This window comes from Podospora pseudopauciseta, chromosome 3, assembly GCF_035222475.1.
Source record: "Podospora pseudopauciseta strain CBS 411.78 chromosome 3, whole genome shotgun sequence".
Classification (NCBI taxonomy): Eukaryota; Fungi; Ascomycota; class Sordariomycetes; order Sordariales; family Podosporaceae; genus Podospora; species Podospora pseudopauciseta.
Genome location: NC_085893.1, coordinates 2,989,950 through 3,009,836, shown reverse-complemented (window position 1 = coordinate 3,009,836; position 19,887 = coordinate 2,989,950). Strand labels below are relative to the sequence as shown.

Sequence of the window (19,887 nt, the reverse complement as noted above, 5' to 3'; positions counted from 1 at the left end):
GCAACAACAACAACAACAACAACAACAACAACAACAACAACAACAACAACAACAACAACAACAACAACAACAACAACAACAAAACATCTTCAATACACAAACCACAAACCCACCAGCACCCCAGCCGCAACACAACCCCCAACCGTGACCACATCCACTAGTCAATGCCCACCACCACCGCCCTTATCCCTCTCATCCCCCTTCCCCTTTACCTCGGTCTTATCTCGCTCACCATCAACCTCCACAGTTTTCTCACCCTCCACCTCACCCCCCGCAACCTTCTTCTTCTCAACCCCATTCCCCACTACACCGCCAACCGCAGCAGAAGCAACATTAACAGGCCCCCCGCTAGCAGGCGTAGTCCCCCCCGCCCCAAGGTAAGCCTCCAGCTTCCGTTTCAGCACCTCCCCCCGGACCGGCTTCGCCAAGTAATCATTCATCCCCGCTGCCAGACACTTCTCCCTATCCCCCTGGATCGCGCTCGCCGTCATCGCAATGACCAGCACCTTCCTCACGCTCTCCAGCTCATCCGTCCTCAGCAGCTTCGTCGCCTCGTACCCGTCCAGCACAGGCATCTGCACGTCCATCAGGATGATGTGATACGGCCTCCCCTCCTTCGCCTTCTCCCTCAACCCCTCCACCGCCTTGAGGCCGTTCTCATACGTGTCCACGTTTGGGTAACCCAAGCGTTGCATGTACTGCATCGCAATCTTGGCGTTGATGGCGTTGTCTTCCGCTATGCAGATCCTCAGCTCATCTTTAGGGATCTGGGTTAGGTTTGGCGGGGCCGGGGGCAGTGGAGGGTGGGAGGAGGAAGGTTGGAAACCGCCTGTCAGTGTGATGCTGTCGGACGGGTTTTCAGAGTTTGATTGTTGTTGCCGGTAGGCGGATTCAACCGGGAGCAGGCCGTCGTCACCATTGGCAAGAGCTTGCTCGTCGCCCGCCACCACCTCTGGCTTGGCTTTTTCAAAAGTAACCGTGAACCAGGCCGTGGTGCCGACGTTTTCTTCGCTTTCGAGCTGGATCGTGCCTTCCATCATCGTCTCGATCAAGGATTTACAGATACTCAACCCAAGACCGCTACCGCCATACTTTCTCGCTGTGCTGGCGTCTGCTTGGCTGAAGGGCTGGAACAGGTTTTCGAGGTGCTGCTGGGAGATACCAATGCCCGTGTCCTTGACCCAGAACGTCAAGGTGGCCTTGTCAAGAGTCTCCTCGTCGATCCGAGCGCCGATGGTGATGGACCCGTCCTCGGTGAACTTCAAACTGTTTCCTATCAGGTTGCCGAGTACTTGGTGCAGACGTATCGGGTCTCCGTAGATGAGCATAGGCGGGAGATTGATGTCTTGGACAATCTTAACGTTCTTTTTGGACGTCTTCTCCCGGTTGCTGTAAGAGACTGCTCGTACCACCTCTCGGACCATCTCCTCCGGGTTGAAGGCGATAATGTACAGCTTCATCTTGTCCGCTTCCATGCGTGAAAAGTCGAGGATGTCGTTGATAACAGTGAGCAATAAATCTGCCGATACTCTGATGGAATCCGCCATCTCCATCTGCTCTCTGTTGAGGCCGCTGTCACGAAGAAGTTCCGAGTTGCCAATGACACCATTGAGTGGCGTGCGCAGCTCGTGCGAGACGTTGGCAAGGAATATTGACTTGGCCTTTGTGGCTTCCTCAGCAAGCTTGACATTGCGAATGGCCTCTGCTTCAGCATTCTTGGCCTTGGCCTCAGCCTCGATCGCTGTCGCCAAAGCCTGTTTCTGCAGCTCAACCATGGAGATATTCTCAGCCGAGACCCTCTCCACAGACTTCATGGACAAGGCATTGGAGTAGCTGATGCTAATTTGTCCGACAAGAAGCTCCAGCACAGTAACGTTGCGATCTGTGAACGATCCAGGGAGGCCTTCGAGATAGAGCACCCCCAACAGAGGCTTGCTATTCCCATGACGAATAGGAACAGCAATGACAGCCTTACTGTTTGGGTTCTTGCGTAGCCACTGGTCGCTGACGTTGCCAAACCTCTCGTCATTGACCAAATCCTGGAGGAAGACCTTCTCTCGCAGTCGAGTGCAGTACAATATAACGTTCTCAGGCACAAGATCGGTGCCGCTGAGCGGAATACCCGGAATATGAGCCGTAGCACCATTCTCTGAATCGCCACTTGCAGCCACGCACCAATCTACACTGCCCTCATCCTGAACAATAATAGCAGCAAACGTCGCAGACCCGCTGCAAGCCTGCAAGATCACAGAGCACATAGTCCGGAGAAGCTCATCAACCCTCAACACCGAAGAGATGGCCTGCGAAGATGTGAGAATGCCATGTAGATCGATCATATCAAGCGCAGGCAGACCGGCCCCCGCCTCTGGCTGCATGGACCCTCTCCACGCCATCATCCGCTCCCCCTTGAGCGCCGCCACCGCCGCACGCGTCGACTGCTGCGACTCCTCAGTGTCGACACCACGGTACTGAACCGACGCTGTATCGCCGAAGAAGTCCGTCTGAACCCCGGCATCACACGTTCGAAGGTTGCCAGCCGGCCCATGTAGAAGAATACTGTGCTCAGTCTCAATGAGATCCGCAATGCCCGTAGCACCAAACTGGCGGTACAGACTAACAGCATCTCGAAGGGCTGACCTGGCCGACCGCCTCGCAGCATTCCTAATGAAGATGTTGGCCATCAGGTAGTTTCCAAGTGCCTCCTCAAACACAAAACCATGCTCTGACGCGTGGTCGAGCGCCTCCTCGTATTGCCGAATGGCTATCCCATGATTGCCCAGCATCTCCGAGACCTGAGCATCAAGGAGCTTAGACCAGGCAAGATAGTTGACATTGTGAACAGCCTTCCAATCCTTGATCTTCCGGTTGAGCTCTTCCACCTTGCGAATCGCCTCATCACGTCGAACCTTGGGGTCCCCTTTTGGTGGCTCGCGAGGGTCCTGCTGTTCCCGGAGCACCGTACCGGCCAGAGCCAAGCCGTAAAAGAACATGGCTAGCCTGGTGTTTCGAGCGGACCACAAAAGTTCCGCCTGTTCCAAGCACGCCTTTCCAATTTCGATGGCTCGCCCGTAGTGTCCGTAGAGGAAGAGCGGTACGATCTCCATTGTCTCGTAGAGTAGGAGCGACCTGCCGCCATTGTTGGTGTGCGTATTCAGCCAGTTCTTGTAGGTCGAAGCGTCGTGCTGATCATCGTTCATAACCTCAAGCGGTTGAGATGCTCGGGTTTTTCCCTGCAGAGCGCGGCAAAGCTGGCGTACACTTATCAGAAGCGTGCCGCCCTTTGTGTCGAGGTGCCAGCTGGGGATGTCTTCGCAGGCAAACTGGCAGTAAACCTCGAGTTCGGCACAGTCCTGACTGGCAAAGAACTTGAGCAGAGCAAGAAGCCCAAAGCTAAGAATGACGGAGACTCTATCTCCCAAGGGAGCTGCCGCCAGCACGTTGGCTTCCAGCTGCTCCACAGTGGCCCCGGTGAGGTCTTGAATGTTGCCGATGAAATTGGCGTAGATCATGTAGCCCCGGACCAAGGAAAATGGGTCCGATGATTTTTGTAATAAATCAAAACAGATGCTCGCCAGAGATTGCGCAAAATCTACCATGTTGAACCGAGAGAGTGCAATCATGGACATGTGCAAAAACGCCATGCCCGACTGCGGATAGCGACCCTTGGTAAAGTGAGTCTCGACCATCAACAGGGCAAGCTGGTAGAACACGACGCAATCGCTCCACCAGCCAGCACTTGTTGTCTCGGCCAACACGGCTCCTAGGGATACCAGAGATTCGGGTGGAGGATCGCTTGACGCTAGTGGATTCATGACGTCTTGACGGTCCATATTTTGAATCTTGACTGACAGCTTCTCAAACTGCTCGTCGCATTTCTTCATGGTGGGACATTCGTCCACATTGACGCCAAACGCCCGCAAACACTGCCGCAACGACGTCAAGGCCTGGACAGAGTCACCGCTCTGAGCAAAAATTCTCGACTGCAGCACCCAAGCAGGAGTCTTGTCAAGCGGTGACCTTGCGTTCTCAATCATTGTCTGCAGAAGCATGTTTGCCGAGGGGGGACGGCCCATGTACAAAAAGCACTCAGCAGCCCGACGATGTAGCTGGAGTGTTTCCTCGTACGACACATCCGGCGCATCGTCATTCCATGGGTCCGACTGCAGCAGGGCTAGAGCATTGCTGTAATACTTTGCCGCTGTGGGTCGCGCGCCGCTCTCGACCGCCTCTCCTGCCCGCTCCATCAAGACCTTTCGGAACGGTGCCCTTTCCGATATTCGCATTTTGATGACTTCGATTGATTCGCAAATATGGGAAGCCGTGTTTTCTTGGAATTTGGGGAAATGCGCGAGGAGCGTGCGAGCAATGACGAAGTGCATCTTGAGCGAGTTACACTCTCTGAGCGCAGACGCAGCCTGGATATATCTGTCGTGAGCGAAGCGGAACTGGTCATCCCGGTCTCCTGGGATGATGATGTACGCCTGGATGGCAGCTTCCAGCCCTGCAAAGATGTCCTGCTTCCCATGCGGAAGGATGGCGCAGTCATCACTCCCGTCTTGGTTGTCGTCGGTATAGTAGAACTCGCCTTCCATCAACTTTTCGATAAGATCGAGGGAAAACGTCTGCCCAATGAGAGCAGCCCAGGCCAGGATTGATCTCGATTCCTGTGGTAGCTCTCCCAGACGACGGGTAATAAATGCTGTATCAAGCACGTCGTAGTCTTGCTCCCCACGGAAGTGCTCAAACAGCCGATCCAGGTCAAACTTCCACCGGCCCTCAGTGTAGTCATACCAGATACACTTCTTGCGGTGACCAGCACTGAGCATTTCCCTCATATAAAAGGGGTTTCCTGCTGTTTTTGACTGGAGAACGAGAGCTAGCGAGACGACCTGATCTTTAGGTAACGAGAGCGTTGTGGAGACATATTCTCGAATTTCTTCCTCGCTAAGTGGCTCCAGCGTGATTTTGGTGGTTATGGGGTAACAAGCCCGAAGGTGATCCTCGGACTTTGGCGGATTTGTTATTGTATATAGCTTCTCGGGAGACATTTCGTCTGGACGGTAAGTGATTATGAGCACCATCTGCAGTTTGGCATTGACAATCTGCGTGATGAGCTCCAAACTCTCGTCGTCCGCATAGTGAAGGTCGTCCAAACAGAAACAGATAAACTTGTGGCGTGTGAATAGTCGCAAAACGTCGAGGAAGATGTTGGCGAGACGGTTTACTTTGGTAGTTGAGCCGCCTCGAAGGAATTCTTGGGTGCTTTGGGCCGAGGAAGAAGCCGAGGAAGCTCCCAGTTTTGAAGAAGCGCCAGAGAATTCTGGCGAAGAAGGTCGCCTCCTCAAGTTGTTAGATTTCGGAGGCTGAGGACTGGAAGATGATCTCCCAAGGGGCGTATCTAGACGTGGGAGCATATGCTCAGGAAGCCCTAGCACCTTGTGCAATGTGGGCCATGTGGGACGGACGGATTGCTTCAAAGCCTGATGAAACGGGGTATCTGTGTTCCTCTCCCCCCAGACTTGGCGGAAAAGGGAAGACAACAGCTTGATGAGGGGCCCGTAGGCTGTCCTCCTTGCAGTGTCAAACTTGGCTGTTGCGCAATAGCCCATTCTGCGGGCATCCACCAGAACGGACTGAACCAGACAGGTCTTGCCGAGCCCACCTGCACCTTCGATCATCACAATCTCACACTGGCCTTGCTTCCGATATTTTGCAGGGCCGAGTGGTCGGGATATGCTAGCCGCTGAAGAGTCGGTCCCGTTGGTTGCCACCGCGGCACTCCGCCAGGAAGGTTCTGACGTGCTTGCTTCCGCGCTCTGGACCGATTCTTTTAGAGACACGCTGTGTTGCCGATCCCACGGCCGGGGTGGTCTCACGGCCCCAGACGAGTTGACCTCTGTGTAGGCGCCCACGGAATCGACGCCCACAGCAGAGTGATAAAGACTGCTCCGTCGATCCTTGTTTGTAACTGAGGTCCCAAAGCGGTTCGTCCCTTCGGCAGAGCTGGCTCCATCACTCGAAACATCGGCAGCGTCCACCTCGGTCGATACGTTAGAGCCATCAGACTGGCGATGTGCGGCAGCACCATTCAGAGCCAGACTGTGTCTCTTGGCCACTCTATCGATTACTTTGAGGAGCTCGGCCCGTTCCCGCTCCCGTCCAATCATCGATGATGGCAGTCTAAAAAAGGACGAGACGTCGTTGGTGCCAATTTTCATGTCCTTCAAAGCTTGTAAATCTCCCACCCCAAGCAACTTCTTCACCCAGGTCAGGTCATGCCGAAGACCGCTGGCGGAATAGTACCTGTCATTAACATTTTTTGCGGTGCACTTCTGGATGATACGCCCAATCACCTCGGGGACATCTATTCGGAATGTTGAAATGCTGGGTATCCTGCGACTGAGCACGCCTTGTACAACGTCGAGGGGGGATTCTCCGTGAAATACGGGATGTTGGGTAAGAAGGCTCCAGAACAGAGCACCTAACGAGTATATGTCTGTCCGGGTATCCGGTTCGGCCGGCATCCGTCCGGTTTGCTCGGGACTGATGTATTGCAGCTTGTGCTTTGCGCCTAGTTCTCTTGATAAGGCCGACCAACCGGTGCTGGTGAGTCCATGCTCAAATGATCTCAATCCTGAGCCAAGGCACACCAGCTTCACCTTATTTGTTTCGACATTATAGTGGAATGTGTCGCCACGTATTTCGCCGTGGATCGTGCCTTGCCCATGATGGATCATTTCCAGACTTTGCGCCGACCCAATGGCAAAATCCAAAAAGTGCTGTAAGCTGATGGGAGGGGCTAGTTTGTGCCCAGTGTGCCCAGGACGGGAAGGCTCCCACCCATCTCCATGCTTCTTCGCATAATAAAAAGCAGGTCCTAAATCCAAGACATCCCACAGGTAGTTGGGCCCGGGATCCTCATAGACTGTGACAATGACGGCCCCTCTATCTCCTGGTAAAGCTGGAAGTCGAATTATGTCGAGCGGTTTTACTATCCGTTCGCGTTCGGCACTCGAATCGGTGTGTGCGATCAAGCTTTTAAAAATATGAAAAGTCCTCTCCTCTCGTAGTACGTGATATGACACCCGAGCCACTACCGGCTCTTCTATCACCGGGACATCGGACCCAGTGGGCGGGATTACTGGGGGAGAGGTGGCGGAACGTTCGCTGCCGACTTCGCTAAGCTGAGACGATGTCGATGGGCGGTGGTCGCGGGAGGACGGTCGATGCGCGGGAGGTAGGGTGAAACCAACAACGCCCGGCTGGCTTGCTGGACTGTTATGAGGCGCCGGTGATGTCGGAACAGCCCCCCCGCTGGAAAACGGCGAAACAAATCTCGTCCCATATATGTGCCAATTATCGTAGGTTGAATGAAATGGTGGCCTTGAGTCGTCCCAAACATAGCCAGAAATCTGATGCAGCCTCTCGAAGAGGCGGGCCGGAGACTCGAGCTGCTCGTCGAGCAGCCTCGCGGCGGTATCCATAGTCGCGGAAACTCGAACAAAGCCCCGCGGACTCAGGGATCACAGGCTCGTCAGGCAGGGGTGGTCGCGAAGGTCGTCATATTCCGTTCAGCTCATGGCCTCGAAGCTGTTGATGCTGGAGAGGGGAACGGATGTCGGCAAGCGGGGGCGAACGAATGGCAGAGACAAAGCGGGTCCTTGAGTCGAGTCCACGAAACTCGATCCAAATTTTTCAGCGTTGCAGCAACGAGATATCTCGAGTTTCCTTCGTGCGCGGTATCGAGCGGCCAGCGCCGGAAATGTGGCTGGATTTCAAGTTGCGAGGGAAGTGCCGGGAAAAGCGCGGGGGCGGGTGGTCAGATGTCGCGAAGTTGTGGCGGGAGTTTAGGCGGCCAGAGAGTTATCACAGCTCGGTGAACCGGTGACTGGTGAGTGGTAAACAGCTACACCGGCTAGGGTATAGGTATAGGTAGGTATAGTTATAGGTATGGGGTATCAGACGGCACTCGTAGGCAAAAAGGAACACAAAAGATTGACCGGCTGAGGTGAGCTCGAGTACCTAGGTGGTCACAAATTAGTGCGAGTTCATCGGTCTGGTGGTGCAGGATGGTCAAATACGGTCAGGTAGATCTCAGGATTGGGCCAGCTGCAGACGATGGCCAGGACGGAACGGTCAGGAGGAAATCTGCCAAGTAAACCCCAACGCAAGTCCAAGAAAGAGAAACGGCACCCCCGGGCCCGACAGTGAGTGGGTGGCGGCAGGGCGGGTCCAAAATTTGGAACAGTCGAGTAGGAAACAAAACCACTCGAGGCGACCACACACAAATCACACAGCAGCAGCACACCACGGGCAGCAGCAAGTTGTTTGTGTGTGTGTGAGTGTGGATAGGGGAATGTGGGATAAGATAGGTAGGTGCTGGTGGTAGGTTGAATGGAGGGATGGCCGGGATGGAATGGGCAATACCAGAAACCGTAATCAGGACGAAGTGGGTTTGCTGTGTGGTCGGATTTCCAAGTTTTCCCATTTCCCCAGCGAGCGGGCTCCAAATCCATCTGTTCGGTGCCCGTGTAGCTTGTGGCTCAATCGCTTGCCCCTCTTTCTGCGCCTGTGCTTTTTTAACGCAGAAACAAATTACGGATCCGGAACAGGCGCGCGAACTTTTGCCTTGGCCCGGATGCGCGCCCAAGCATAGTAGGGCAGATGCCATGCATCGTGTGATAATATCCTACACTAGGGTTTTCTAATGTAGATATCACTTACACCCGCCACCTCCCATAGGACATGGCCATTTTTCTTTCCTCTCCAGAGAGCCCGAGTCGTCTTGGGACATCGGCTGCCGTTAGGTTTAAAGTCGTCTGGTAGCTGCCGCGCCGTTGACGTCACTCTCTTATTCCTAACCGAAAATGCACGCCAACCCCCTGGTTTGTGCCGGGCCGCCTCGTGTCTCTTCAGCACCCACGTCTCAGCTCAGCCTTTCACGTGAGCGGGGGACAAGATCAATATGTCTGACTTTTTGAACACAACATATGCAATGTCATCCGCATCAGAGTACAATCAAGCATCCTTAGCAGAGAGATCCGATGCCCTGAAATGTTCACGCCGTCAAGCCTGTATTAGTTCTATCTTTTGACTCTATAACGTGTAGCTGGCAGGAATTCTCTCTATGCCTTGCTTTACCGTCACTGGAAATCGTTTTATTCCGTTCCCGCATACCTACTTGAAATTCCAAGTAAATGCCCCAACCCAACACCTACGGCCCAAATCTCGATAGGCTATACACGCAAAACTCCCGCTCCCATTCCCATATATGCTTTGTATTACCAATATAGCCGGCGCTCACTATCGCCGACTGGATATCCCATCACCACTTACGCCCGTTCCCTGGAAGGAAGCTCCTTGGGGGGTGTCCCTGCGCTGTAGAAGGGCTGGTCAAGTCTCCGCTCCGTGTTGGCGCGGGAGTTGACAAAGTCGGGGTAGTTGAGGGTCAACTCGACAGCACCGCTGACGATGTTGTCGACCGCCTCCACACCGAGCATGAAGGAATGGTCCTGGTTGCCAACCTCGTATCTCCAGCTGCCGAAGCGACCGCGAGACCAGATGCCCTGGGCCTGGAGCTTGGGGAGGAGCTCCTTGAGAACACCTTCACGCTCGAGCGATGGGGTGGGGTAACCGTGGTCAAACTTGCGGTGGTAGGTGGAGATGATCTCGTCCTCGGGCTTGATCATCTCCGTGTTGATGAGACCTTGGATGCAGTCCCTGAGGATGTTCTCCTCATCGACTGGCTTCATGGTGGACTGGGAAACCTCCAACATGATGGACCAGTATGGACCGGGCTTGGCCTCGCTCGAGTCAGCTTTGCTGCCATCGGCCTTGTAGAGAGTGGGCAGCTTGACGTCGGCCTGGGGCTGGTTGTATGGGGAGTAGTTGGAGAAAATGGTGGCGCGGTAAAAGGGGCAGTTGTCCTCGGGGAAGTACAACCAGCACTTGTCGCCAATGCGCTCGGGGCGCTCGCCACGGATACCAACACCAATGACGTGGGTGGAGGAGTAGTAGAGACCCTTGGAGAGAGTGATCAACTCCTGGCTGCCCATCTTTTCAACGAGGTGGTCAACAGCCATGGTGTTGATCAGCTTGTCGTAGCCGATGGTGGTGCCGTCCTTGAGGGTGACAACCTTCTTGTCGGCATCGACCTTGGTGACCTCGCCCTTCTCGCCATAGCGCTTGTTCTTCTCGGGCAGAGTGTCGGAAACGGCGATCCAGATACCACCAGTACCATCTCTGGCGGGGAAGCGGAATGTGGCGTTGGGGCCCCAGTTACCGGCAGTCTTGTTGAGGATAACGTTGCGGGTCACCAGCTTAACGTCGGGGGCAGCGACACGCTCGCCGAGCCACTGACATTGCATCTGTAGTGAGCAGCCAAGTCAGCCAGATGCTCACCGCAAGAGTCATTCACACGCAGGGTCCTCATACCTTGGTGGTGGGAACAGCCCACACCTTGTAGTTGTAGGGTCTCATGAAGACGTCGGCAACGCCCTCACCGCACGTCCGGAGAATCCACTCGTCAAAGTTCTTGGGCTTATCGGTGGCAACGCGGGCAGCCATGGCGGCATCGATCAAGCCATCGATGCACTTGACCTGGTCCTCCTTGGGAAGCATCGAGATGTTGTTCTGGAATGGGTAGGGAACCCATTGGCCCTTGTAACGAACGTATGAGATACGCTGGTGGGTGTACCAGTCGTCTGGCTTTGGGAGGGCCTCGTCGATGCAGTCATCGAAGTATTTGTAGTGAGAGAAGATGACATGGCCACCAACATCGTAGAGCTAAGCAACACGGTGATTATCAGCAGCTGCCCAAAGTTGACTTGCAGATAAAGTAACGGGCTATGAAATGAATCGAGATACTTACGAAGCCTTCAGGAGTGACATCGGTAGACGCAAGACCGCCAGCCTTCTCGTTGGCGTCGAGGATCAGCCACGAGGGACCGTTCTGTTGCGTTGTCAGTGAGTTGGGCGCGGAAACGGTATGCGACGTCCCAGCGCCTGGGGTAAACTCACGATGTGGTTGAGACGCTTAGCAGCACCCAAACCGGTTGGGCCAGCACCGATAACGAGAACGTCGACCTTACTGTCGAGGAGAGTTTGAGTTTAGTATAACAGTCGAATTCAAAGCCCAACGGGGAGCTCTAGGCGGTCAGCACGAGGCCGTCAAGGTAGGTTGAACTTACATGTCAGCCATTGTGGAGAAAGTCAACTGGAAGGTAGGAAGAAGCTTGGGCAAAGCAGAAGCAGAAGGAGAAACTGCTGGTGAAACAAAGAGCGAGCAGCGGGCTGTTTATTATCTTGTTCGAAGCAACGATCAAGACGAAGACAATGCGATCAGGTCAGGAAATTGGGAAGGTTCTTAGTGGGGGTTATGGGCAGACAGAGCGGACAGAGCAGGAACAGGGCAGCAACACAGATTACCCCCTCTTCTGGGAGATGAACCAGGGCCCTGGAAGGAAGGCGGTGACCGCACGTGTGTCGTGGTGCTGATCCAAGGTGCTGCTTGGACGCTTTGGACTGGTTGCTAGGCCAGACCGCGACTTCCAGTTCCAGAAAAAAAGGGGGTCCTGATGGAGGGGCTAAAATTATTCCATCCGCCAATGAGCAGCTAGCCCCAAGAAATAAATATCCAAGAACCCCTGCCGTGACATCCCGCATCGCATCGAGCTCACATCACACCCCATCTACAGAGTACAGTACGGAGTACCTTAGTTCTGTACAAGTACCTGTGTGTGCCTGTGTGTGTGTGTGTGTGTGTGTGTGTGTGTGTGTGTGTGTGTGTGTGTGTGTGTGTGTGTGTGTGTGCCTGTCGGTACTTTTCCGCTGATTTATTTTTGTTTTTCGACGCTGGTTATTATGAAAAAGTAAAATGACTGCAACACAGATTGACAGGCGGTTATCGCAGACTCGCATCCGAACCACCAACCGCAACGCCCACTCTGCACCACCCCAGGACATTAAAATGAGGAGATGCGATTCCAGACGACATGGTGGGGAAGCCTCTCACAGCAAACAGCCCGCAGCAAGCAGGGAACGCCCAGTTTCGAGTTGACAAGCTTTACGGAGACACTCCAGCCTTCAGCACGCCTCCAAAAATCCTCAGTGTCAGTGTCATGATGAGGGGCACAGAGGTCACAGATGCATACATGCATGCGAGATCCCGAGAGGCAAAAGAGCTTGTGCTGCATGTGCATCTCCAACTGGTCCTGTATGACCTCCTCTTCTGCTGCGTCGGACTGGGCTGGGACCGGCACATGAGCTCCAAAGCTGCGCCTGTTTCAACGTTTCAACTCCATGGGGCGGTCAACTATGATCAGCAATGGGCTGCGTGGCCGCATGTTAATCCCTAGCTCAACGGCTTCAAACGGGCCCCAACAAGAAACAAACAACAACATCGAGCAACCTTGTCCTGGCTATTGTTACAGACCGAGTAACACGGCCTCACCAAGTTACGGGTTGCAGCAGCAAGAAGAGGGAGGACAGTAAGCTTCTTTAAGAGCTTTCCGCAAAGGGATCCCAGCTCTTGTACCCATCGAACTTGTTTCAAGGCAGCTTGCCTCAACAGCCTATAAAGACAACCTCGCAGAAAATCCATGTTAATATGGCCGTACGATTCAGACATCCGACGAGCCACAGGTCCGACGGCTTTCCTCCGGTGCTGTTTCGTGACGGCCCCGGCGAGCTGCAGTTCATCGACTGTTTCGTACAGCGAGCTGAAGCAAATGACCATGTATTCAGATGTAGAAGATTCTCCCGGAACAACAAACATTTCGTCAATGGCTAGAAACTTAAAACTCGAGACTGCGGCGGCCGTCTTGACGACTGATGCCATGCCATGCCTTTGGACCCCGCCGGAGAATGCCGCTCTTCTATTGTTGGACACGGACATCAAACAGAAAAAAAAAGTCAGGGAAACATGAACCAGTGCGATGGGGCAGACTGGACTGAACTTTGCTCGATCTACATATCGCTACACTAATAATAATGCTGCAGATTCGTAAGGACTACTCCACGACTTCCAATGATCACGTCTCAGGCTGCTGGCTGAACTGGAGTATCGATGGAGATTTTCGGGTTCCAAAGATAGGAAACATTGAAGACTCAACAGCCATTGGCTTTTGAGATATGGTACAGAGCAACATGTGGCCCTCGGATGGCTGCTGATTTGACACATCCTGTTTCTATCGCCCCTGACCAGGTTTGTGAGGTTTGGTAGATGTTGAAGTTGACGTGATCGGCCACCCACTTGTATCGGATCTTTAATCTGCTTTTTTAGTTATATCTCTCGCGTAGATCTATCCATGACCGTGATGTCGTCAACTTCATTTCCTGTCCCTGGTAGGATTCATGCCCATGCTATGATGGCAGGTCTTGGAACAAAGGCACATTGCCTGATTTGGCTTAGTTCCCGCTGTGTTTAAGCGTTTGTCTGCCCGTTGGCTAGCTTGAAGACCGTGGTAGGTGCTGTGGCCGAAGCGGGCCGTATCAATGCACGACTGTGACGAGGAGTAAGCCCTGGACTTGACCGCCCACGGTGCCATCTTTGTGTGTTTCTGGCTCTCTGCCTGTGGCAGAAGAAGACACCAAGTAATAGAGACAAGTGACTGTGTGAATTGACTGCCCTTGCGCTGTCACGATGGTCGATGCTCGAGGGTCGAGTCCAGTCTTTTTGACGGTTGCAGTTGGTTACGTATGGGAGCGTAATCCGTAATCTGTTCGCAGCCAGGGCCAATTTCCCAGATAAAGCTGTGATTGGCCACCCTTGACAGAACGCAACCCATCCCAGCACCGCCGAGTGCCCACCACCACCACCGGTTCCCCCTGTCGCTTTTTACCCACAACCCGCGTTCCCCTTTCGAGAACCTGACGCTCCCTTTGCCCCCATCCCCGTCACAGGCGTCCCCCCCTAAAAAAAAGTCCAAGTCGAGGAGCATCCAAGCAACAACCTCGCCCAGCCCTACACATCACGAGGCACACTCCAAGCAGAAGTACCGACAAACAAAGCCTCCTAGCACCCCTAGCACCGCACTTCTCCTCCTTCCTCAGCTCACTGTCGCAGTTCTTCTTCCCATACGGTCGCAGCTGGCTTGGCCATCCACTCGTTTTGTTCACACCGCAGCACGACCTACAACGTCCTGCCGCGCCGCAGCCAACCCTCGTCTCAAATTTCTCGACGTTGGCTTTTTACCCTTCTCTCGACATCGACGTGATATCCATCCGCGAGCCCTCGAGGAGCCTTCAGATCTAACAACACAACGACTGCAAAGATGGGCGTCGACGAGAAGGTTCGCGCCTCTGGCGAGCAGGTCCGAGATACCCTCCCGACAGTCAACCCAGACGTCGAGAAGTCGCAACCACCCAAGCCATCACTCCATCCGGCTTTCTACGTGACGTGAGCAGCCGACACTCCTAAAACCACGCGAATGCTCAGATAACTAATTGGTCTTGTCTCGTAGCATCTGGATTTCCCTGAGTTCCTCCGTCATCCTCTTCAACAAATGGATTCTCTCCACGCTCGGGTTCGGTAAGGACGCCTACAACCAGGAATGCACTAGGAAGCAGAACACATGCTAAGACTTGCCAGAATACCCGGTCATCCTCACGACCTTCCATTTGGTGTTCGCTACCGTCATGACCCAGCTCCTTGCTCGCTACACCACTCTCCTCGATGGCCGCAAGACGGTCAAGATGACTGGCCGGGTCTACCTTCGCGCCATTGTTCCGATTGGTTTCTTCTTCAGCTTGAGCTTGATTTGCGGCAACTTGACCTATCTCTACCTTAGCGTTGCCTTCATCCAGATGCTCAAGGTGAGTTGCAGCGATTGGAATCTACAGACGTGCGCATTGTTGGGCTAACCGTGCTACCCAGGCTACCACTCCTGTCTTCGTCCTCTTTTCCAGCTGGGCGCTCGGCGTCTCTCAGCCTAATCTGAAGGTCTTCCTCAACGTCTCAGTCATTGTCGTCGGTGTGGTCATCGCGTCGATTGGCGAGATCAAGTTCGTTTGGATCGGCTTCATCTACCAGATCTTCGGCATTGCCTTCGAGGCCCTCCGCTTGACCATGGTTCAGCGCCTTCTGAGCTCGGCTGAGTTCAAGATGGACCCCTTGGTGTCGCTCTACTACTTCGCCCCAGTTTGCGCTGCCATGAACTTTGTCGTTGCTCTCTTCTGGGAGTTCCCCAAGCTTAGCATGCAGGAGGTGTATGACGTTGGTTTCATGACCTTCTTCCTCAACGGCTTGTGCGCTTTCGCCCTCAATGTCTCGGTTGTCTTCTTGGTAAGTCTTGGCCCCTCCTCAGACGCAACGCCACGTACGCTGCTAACCCCTTCCCCACAGATTGGCAAGACTTCTTCGCTCGTCCTTACTCTCTGCGGTGTGCTCAAAGATGTGCTCCTTGTTGTTGCCTCCATGATCATCTGGGGCACCCAGGTTACTGGCCTCCAGTTCTTTGGTTACAGCATCGCCCTTGGTGGCATGGTCTACTACAAGCTCGGCTACGAGGCCATCAAGGGCTATGCTGGCGAGGCTGGTCGCCAATGGGCTGACTTTGGCAACCGCCGCCCCATCCTCCGCCGCATTTCGATCATGCTCTTCACCGTCATGACCGTCTTTGTCCTCCTCGGTGGTCTCGCCCCTACCTATGCGCCGGGCATGGACCCCACCGAATACCTGAACGAGGCCAAGAACAAGATCGGCATCACCAGACTATAGACGACACGACGACGCCCACCGGACGGGGAATTAATGGCATCCTATACATTTTTTAATTCTCCCACTTAGTGTTAACCCTATACGGAGTTTAATCGAGCCTTCGTCCAGCTCCACACTCGTTCGAGAACAACTGACACACACCACAACTTGATGGGACACTGACGGCTTTTGTTCTCACCACAAATGACCAAGACTACCTTCTACTGATGACCACGAACTTTGGCAAGCGCTGCGCCACTTCTTTCCAGCACATATTTAACTACCTTCATTTGTTCGCCAACTTCTTTTGAGCTCCTTTTCCTTGGCTCGCTCTGGTGGAAAGGCAGGAGTATTCAGGAATGGCGGATCTGTTGTTTTTTATTTTACCTTCTTCACACACCATTATCATACATAGACCAGCGAAAGATGAGAGGGGAAGAGATTTTGATTTCTTTTTCAGTTTTGCGTGTGGGGAAATAAAGGTCTACAAAAGGGGCGTCATGAACAACATGTAACAAAGACATGGATGGGACATGCATGATGATAGGAAGCGGGGCACATAGGGAGAGGGATAAGGGGCTTGGGGTAGGGATCTGTTTTAGTACTACATAGGAGAATGGGAGTTTCTCTGAGAGGATTGCTGAATTCTCGGTGCATATGGCGAATGTGAGATTTGATGGCTTCATCAGACGAAACAAACAACCATTGAGTTCAATACAGCTTTCATGTGTGTATTCACGCTCAGGATGTCTCTGTCCTTCAGCGGAAATCATGTCCTATTTGAAAAGATCATTGTATATTCGAAGTCCGCATATGTTGAACATCCATAGCCAACCACTTTTCTCATGTCACTCCGAGACATAGACAGATGATCAAACAACTCTTGATCATTGTTGACAAAATCCCAAATATCAATTTTACCTCCCATCATGCCATCATGAATCCCATCCCAAATTATAACGCCCCAAATGCAAGTTAACCCCTGGCTATATTTACAAATTTCCCCTCTCCGCCTGCTCCCGCTCAATAGCTTCAAACAAACTCTTGAAATTCCCCGCGCCAAACCCCTCAAAATCCTCCCGCTGGATAATCTCGATAAACACCGTCGGCCTGTCCATCAAAGGCTTGGTGAACAACTGCAGCAAATACCCCCCCTCGTCATAATCAATAAGGATATTCAACCTCTCAATCGTCTCCAGACTCTCCTTGAGCTCCCACCTCCTCCTCTCCGTCTTGAGCCTCTGCCTCATGGTGTCATAGTACGTAGACGGCACATTAATAAACTCGACCCCCCTCTCCCTCAAGGCAGACACAGTGGTGATGATGTCCTCGGTGAGCAGAGCAATGTGCTGCACCCCAGGGCCAGAGTTGAAAAGGACGTACTCCTCAATCTGGGACTTTTTCTTGCCCGGCGCGGGCTCGTTGATGGGCATTTTCACGAGATTGTTGCTGCTCGCCATGACGATGGAGGACAAGGCGGAAAAGTCGGTGCAGATCTGGTTGTCGTCTACGGACCAGAAGCGGTGGAAGTCGAGGCAGGACTCGTAAAAGGCGCAGGCGGAGACCATCTCGTTCCAGTCTTGGTTGCCGACGCAGTGGTCGATTCTTTTGAGGGGAACGGTGGGCATGGGGATGGGGGAGGGTTTGGTCTGGACGATGGCGCGGAAGCCGGGGAGGAAGGGGCCGCGGTAGGTGGACCGGGAGATGAGGGTGTGGGTTGTGTCGCCGTAGGTTCTGATCACGGCTGTGCGGACGAGGCCGGATTCCTTGTCGCCGAAGGACTGAGGGGGTTGAACAGAGTCGGCTCCGTTAGCGACGGCTTTGGCGTAGACGCCGTCTACGTTGTCTACTTCGAAGGCGACGTCCTTGACGGCGTCGCCGTGTCTCTCCAGGTGGGCGTGGATTTCGGCAAGGAGGGCGCGGTCAGAATCCGAGATGGGATCGTCCTCGGGGAGGTGGGCGGCGGAGCGGATGGGGGAGGTGAAGACGAAACGGACGCCAGCGTTTTCGACCACGTAGGAGGCCGTGTATCGAGAGCCGGTCTCGAGACCCTTGTAGGCGATAGTTTTGAAGCCGAAGAACGAGTTGTAGTAGGACGCGGCCTGTTTGGCGTTGCCGACCCACCAGGTTATGTGGTCATAGCCGTTGAAGTTGTTGGGAGCGCCGTTGGGATCCTGGACGGCGTAGTCCGAGTCGGCTGAGTAGCCGTTTGAGTGGGAGTTGGTGTCCGAGATGGCAGATGGGGACATGCTCACAAACCAAAGTTGATGCGATATGCAGTCGAGGACAAACTCTAAAAGGTATGATAGGTATTGAGGGAGGATGACGACGTGATAGCTACACAGAATCTCTCTTGGGCGTTGGAATACAAACAAAGCCACCAAGGGGAAATAAGAACAGACTTATATAAAAGTCAGAACTATCCAACCAAGTCAGTCTGAGGTCGGCTTAACAAGCCCCTTGTCTTCTCCCAAGTTCCGTTCGTGGGAAACGGGGAATAAGTCCAGGACATCCGCGCACGTCACCCCCCCACGAAACCTGGGGTAGAGCTTATCGTTTTGCCAGTGCACGAGGCATGGCTGGAGCCTCTCCCGATCGAACACCGCATGGTATCAAAGGAGCACCAGGAACACCCACAACTCGTTGCTCCAGTATCTGCAATCTTCCGTGATCCTTTGATTGGTTTCCACCACGTTAAACGCAGACATCAACCGTCCCCCCGTGGCCTTCGTTTCCCATAGCTTTTCCGACTGAATAGCGCTGAATAACAGCGGGTGAGTGCGTATCATCCTCCTCCTCCTTCCCGGTTCAGACGAACCTAATCCCTGGGTACCATACGTACAATGACGATAAAGCCGAATCGAGGATTATTGTTTGCATGCTCGGGTGGTGGAGCCCCAGCGGAATGGCACCGAAGCAGTGATCGCCCTGGGAAAGCCGCACAAAGCCGCGTTTGGCCGAGTGCCGCACCCAGCTCCGGCGAGCTCGGTCTCTGACGGAGGGGCAACGGTCAGCACCGGCCTGCGACACTCAAAATCCATGAGCTTCTTTCCGTAATGATTCGAGGCACGAGACCGGTCATTTTCCCGCTTGGCTGCTGTGGTTAGTAAGTAGAAAACCAAGTGGTTTGAATTGATCGGTCCAAGGCCGCCGTGTCCCGGCTTGCTGTTCCCCCACGTCTCCTATATCCAACCAACATTCCAATCGAAACATACACAACACCACCCATTGTTTGTCACTGGTAGTGCTGCTCCAAGTTGTGGCCAGTGTTGCCAATTGATACAGAAGCCGCCAGCTGAAAGCAGTCACAAGGTTCCCGCCGATTCATCTTAGCCAAAGTTCCCCTGTCGCCATGGCTTACCTTGACCTGACCCAGCGCGATATCAACGTGCTCGAAAAAATTAAGGACCCCGAATATGATCCGGCTCTGGCGATTCAGGTCGACTCGACTCTCCCAAAAGACCCGTACATTTCCGACCCGGCTCTGTATCAATCCATCGCGCAGAGGGAGCGTGATATCATCCTTTCCATTCAGAACGTAGAGGTCCAAAACCTCAAAGCCAACCCAGCAAGAACAGGCCCTAGCGAGGAGGTCTTGGAAGGATATCGCAAAGCAGTTGCATCTTTTGACCAGCTCATCGAAGAATACCCTCAGTATGCGAGCGCGCACAACAACAGGGCGCAAGCGCTTAGGCGGCTTTATGGCGATGCGATTCTGGTTTCCGACGCTCCCAGGCTACCACAAGCATTGCGACAGAATGTCGGTGATGCTGAGCGCGTCAGAGTAGGGAAGATTCTTCTAGGAGATCTCGACCGAGCCATCTTGCTTCTTACGCCAACCACACGATACTCCCGACTCTCTCCCCAGGTGGCCAAGACCTTATCCAATGCTCACACGCAAAGGGCCGCCATATATCTCATGACTTCCAAGCTGATGTTGACAAAATCCGTGCTTGTTGATGAGGAGCGGCCGGAGGCGAAGTGGACAAAGATCGAGTTTGAAGAGCACGCCTCTGCAGACTTTGCCCTGGGCGGGAGGTACGGCAACGAGATCGCCAAGGGGTTGGCTGTGAGCACAAACCCAACAGCTAAGCTATGCGGGCAGATGGTTCGCGAAGCTATGAAGAAGGAGTATGGGCCGGGCATTGCTCCATAGTTCGGACATGAAATGGGAGTTGGAAGTATCATTG

General features: G+C 53.7%; 5 protein-coding genes across 5 annotated transcripts; 2 read left to right on the top strand and 3 right to left on the bottom strand.

The window, feature by feature from the left end:
• Positions 1–161: 161 nt before the first annotated feature.
• CHK1 (Chk1 protein kinase) lies at positions 162–7,484 on the bottom strand (the record flags this gene model as incomplete). Its single annotated transcript, XM_062911298.1, has 1 exon — positions 162–7,484. The coding sequence occupies one exon, from the start codon at positions 7,482–7,484 to the stop codon at positions 162–164; it is 7,323 nt and encodes a 2,440-aa protein (XP_062767321.1).
• A 1,524-nt stretch (positions 7,485–9,008) lies between these two features.
• Positions 9,009–11,869, bottom strand: QC763_308490 (uncharacterized protein). Its single transcript, XM_062911297.1, has 6 exons — positions 11,813–11,869; positions 11,190–11,780; positions 11,020–11,089; positions 10,871–10,951; positions 10,435–10,785; positions 9,009–10,367 (listed from the first exon to the last, which is right to left on the bottom strand). The coding sequence occupies exons 2-6, from the start codon at positions 11,198–11,200 to the stop codon at positions 9,333–9,335; spliced, it is 1,548 nt and encodes a 515-aa protein (XP_062767320.1). The 5' UTR covers positions 11,201–11,780; positions 11,813–11,869; the 3' UTR covers positions 9,009–9,332.
• Positions 11,870–13,621: 1,752 nt separating this feature from the next.
• QC763_308480 (uncharacterized protein) lies at positions 13,622–14,580 on the top strand (the record flags this gene model as incomplete). Its single annotated transcript, XM_062911296.1, has 2 exons — positions 13,622–14,398; positions 14,463–14,580. The coding sequence occupies exons 1-2, from the start codon at positions 14,274–14,276 to the stop codon at positions 14,578–14,580; spliced, it is 243 nt and encodes an 80-aa protein (XP_062767319.1). The 5' UTR covers positions 13,622–14,273.
• Positions 14,581–16,689: 2,109 nt separating this feature from the next.
• QC763_308470 (uncharacterized protein) lies at positions 16,690–17,946 on the bottom strand (the record flags this gene model as incomplete). Its single annotated transcript, XM_062911295.1, has 1 exon — positions 16,690–17,946. The coding sequence occupies one exon, from the start codon at positions 17,944–17,946 to the stop codon at positions 16,690–16,692; it is 1,257 nt and encodes a 418-aa protein (XP_062767318.1).
• Positions 17,947–19,049: 1,103 nt separating this feature from the next.
• Positions 19,050–19,853, top strand: QC763_308460 (uncharacterized protein; the record flags this gene model as incomplete). The annotated part of the gene is made up of 1 exon (XM_062911294.1): positions 19,050–19,853. The coding sequence occupies one exon, from the start codon at positions 19,050–19,052 to the stop codon at positions 19,851–19,853; it is 804 nt and encodes a 267-aa protein (XP_062767317.1).
• Between the last annotated feature and the right edge of the window lie 34 nt (positions 19,854–19,887).

Excerpts from the sequence above, each read along its gene's own strand:
- QC763_308490 (XM_062911297.1), bottom strand. Across the intron at positions 10,786-10,870 it reads ATGTCACTCCTGAAGGCTTC|CTCTACGATGTTGGTGGCCA; the intron begins GTAAGTATCTCG and ends CGTGTTGCTTAG. Across the intron at positions 10,368-10,434 it reads GGGCTGTTCCCACCACCAAG|ATGCAATGTCAGTGGCTCGG; the intron begins GTATGAGGACCC and ends TGCTCACTACAG.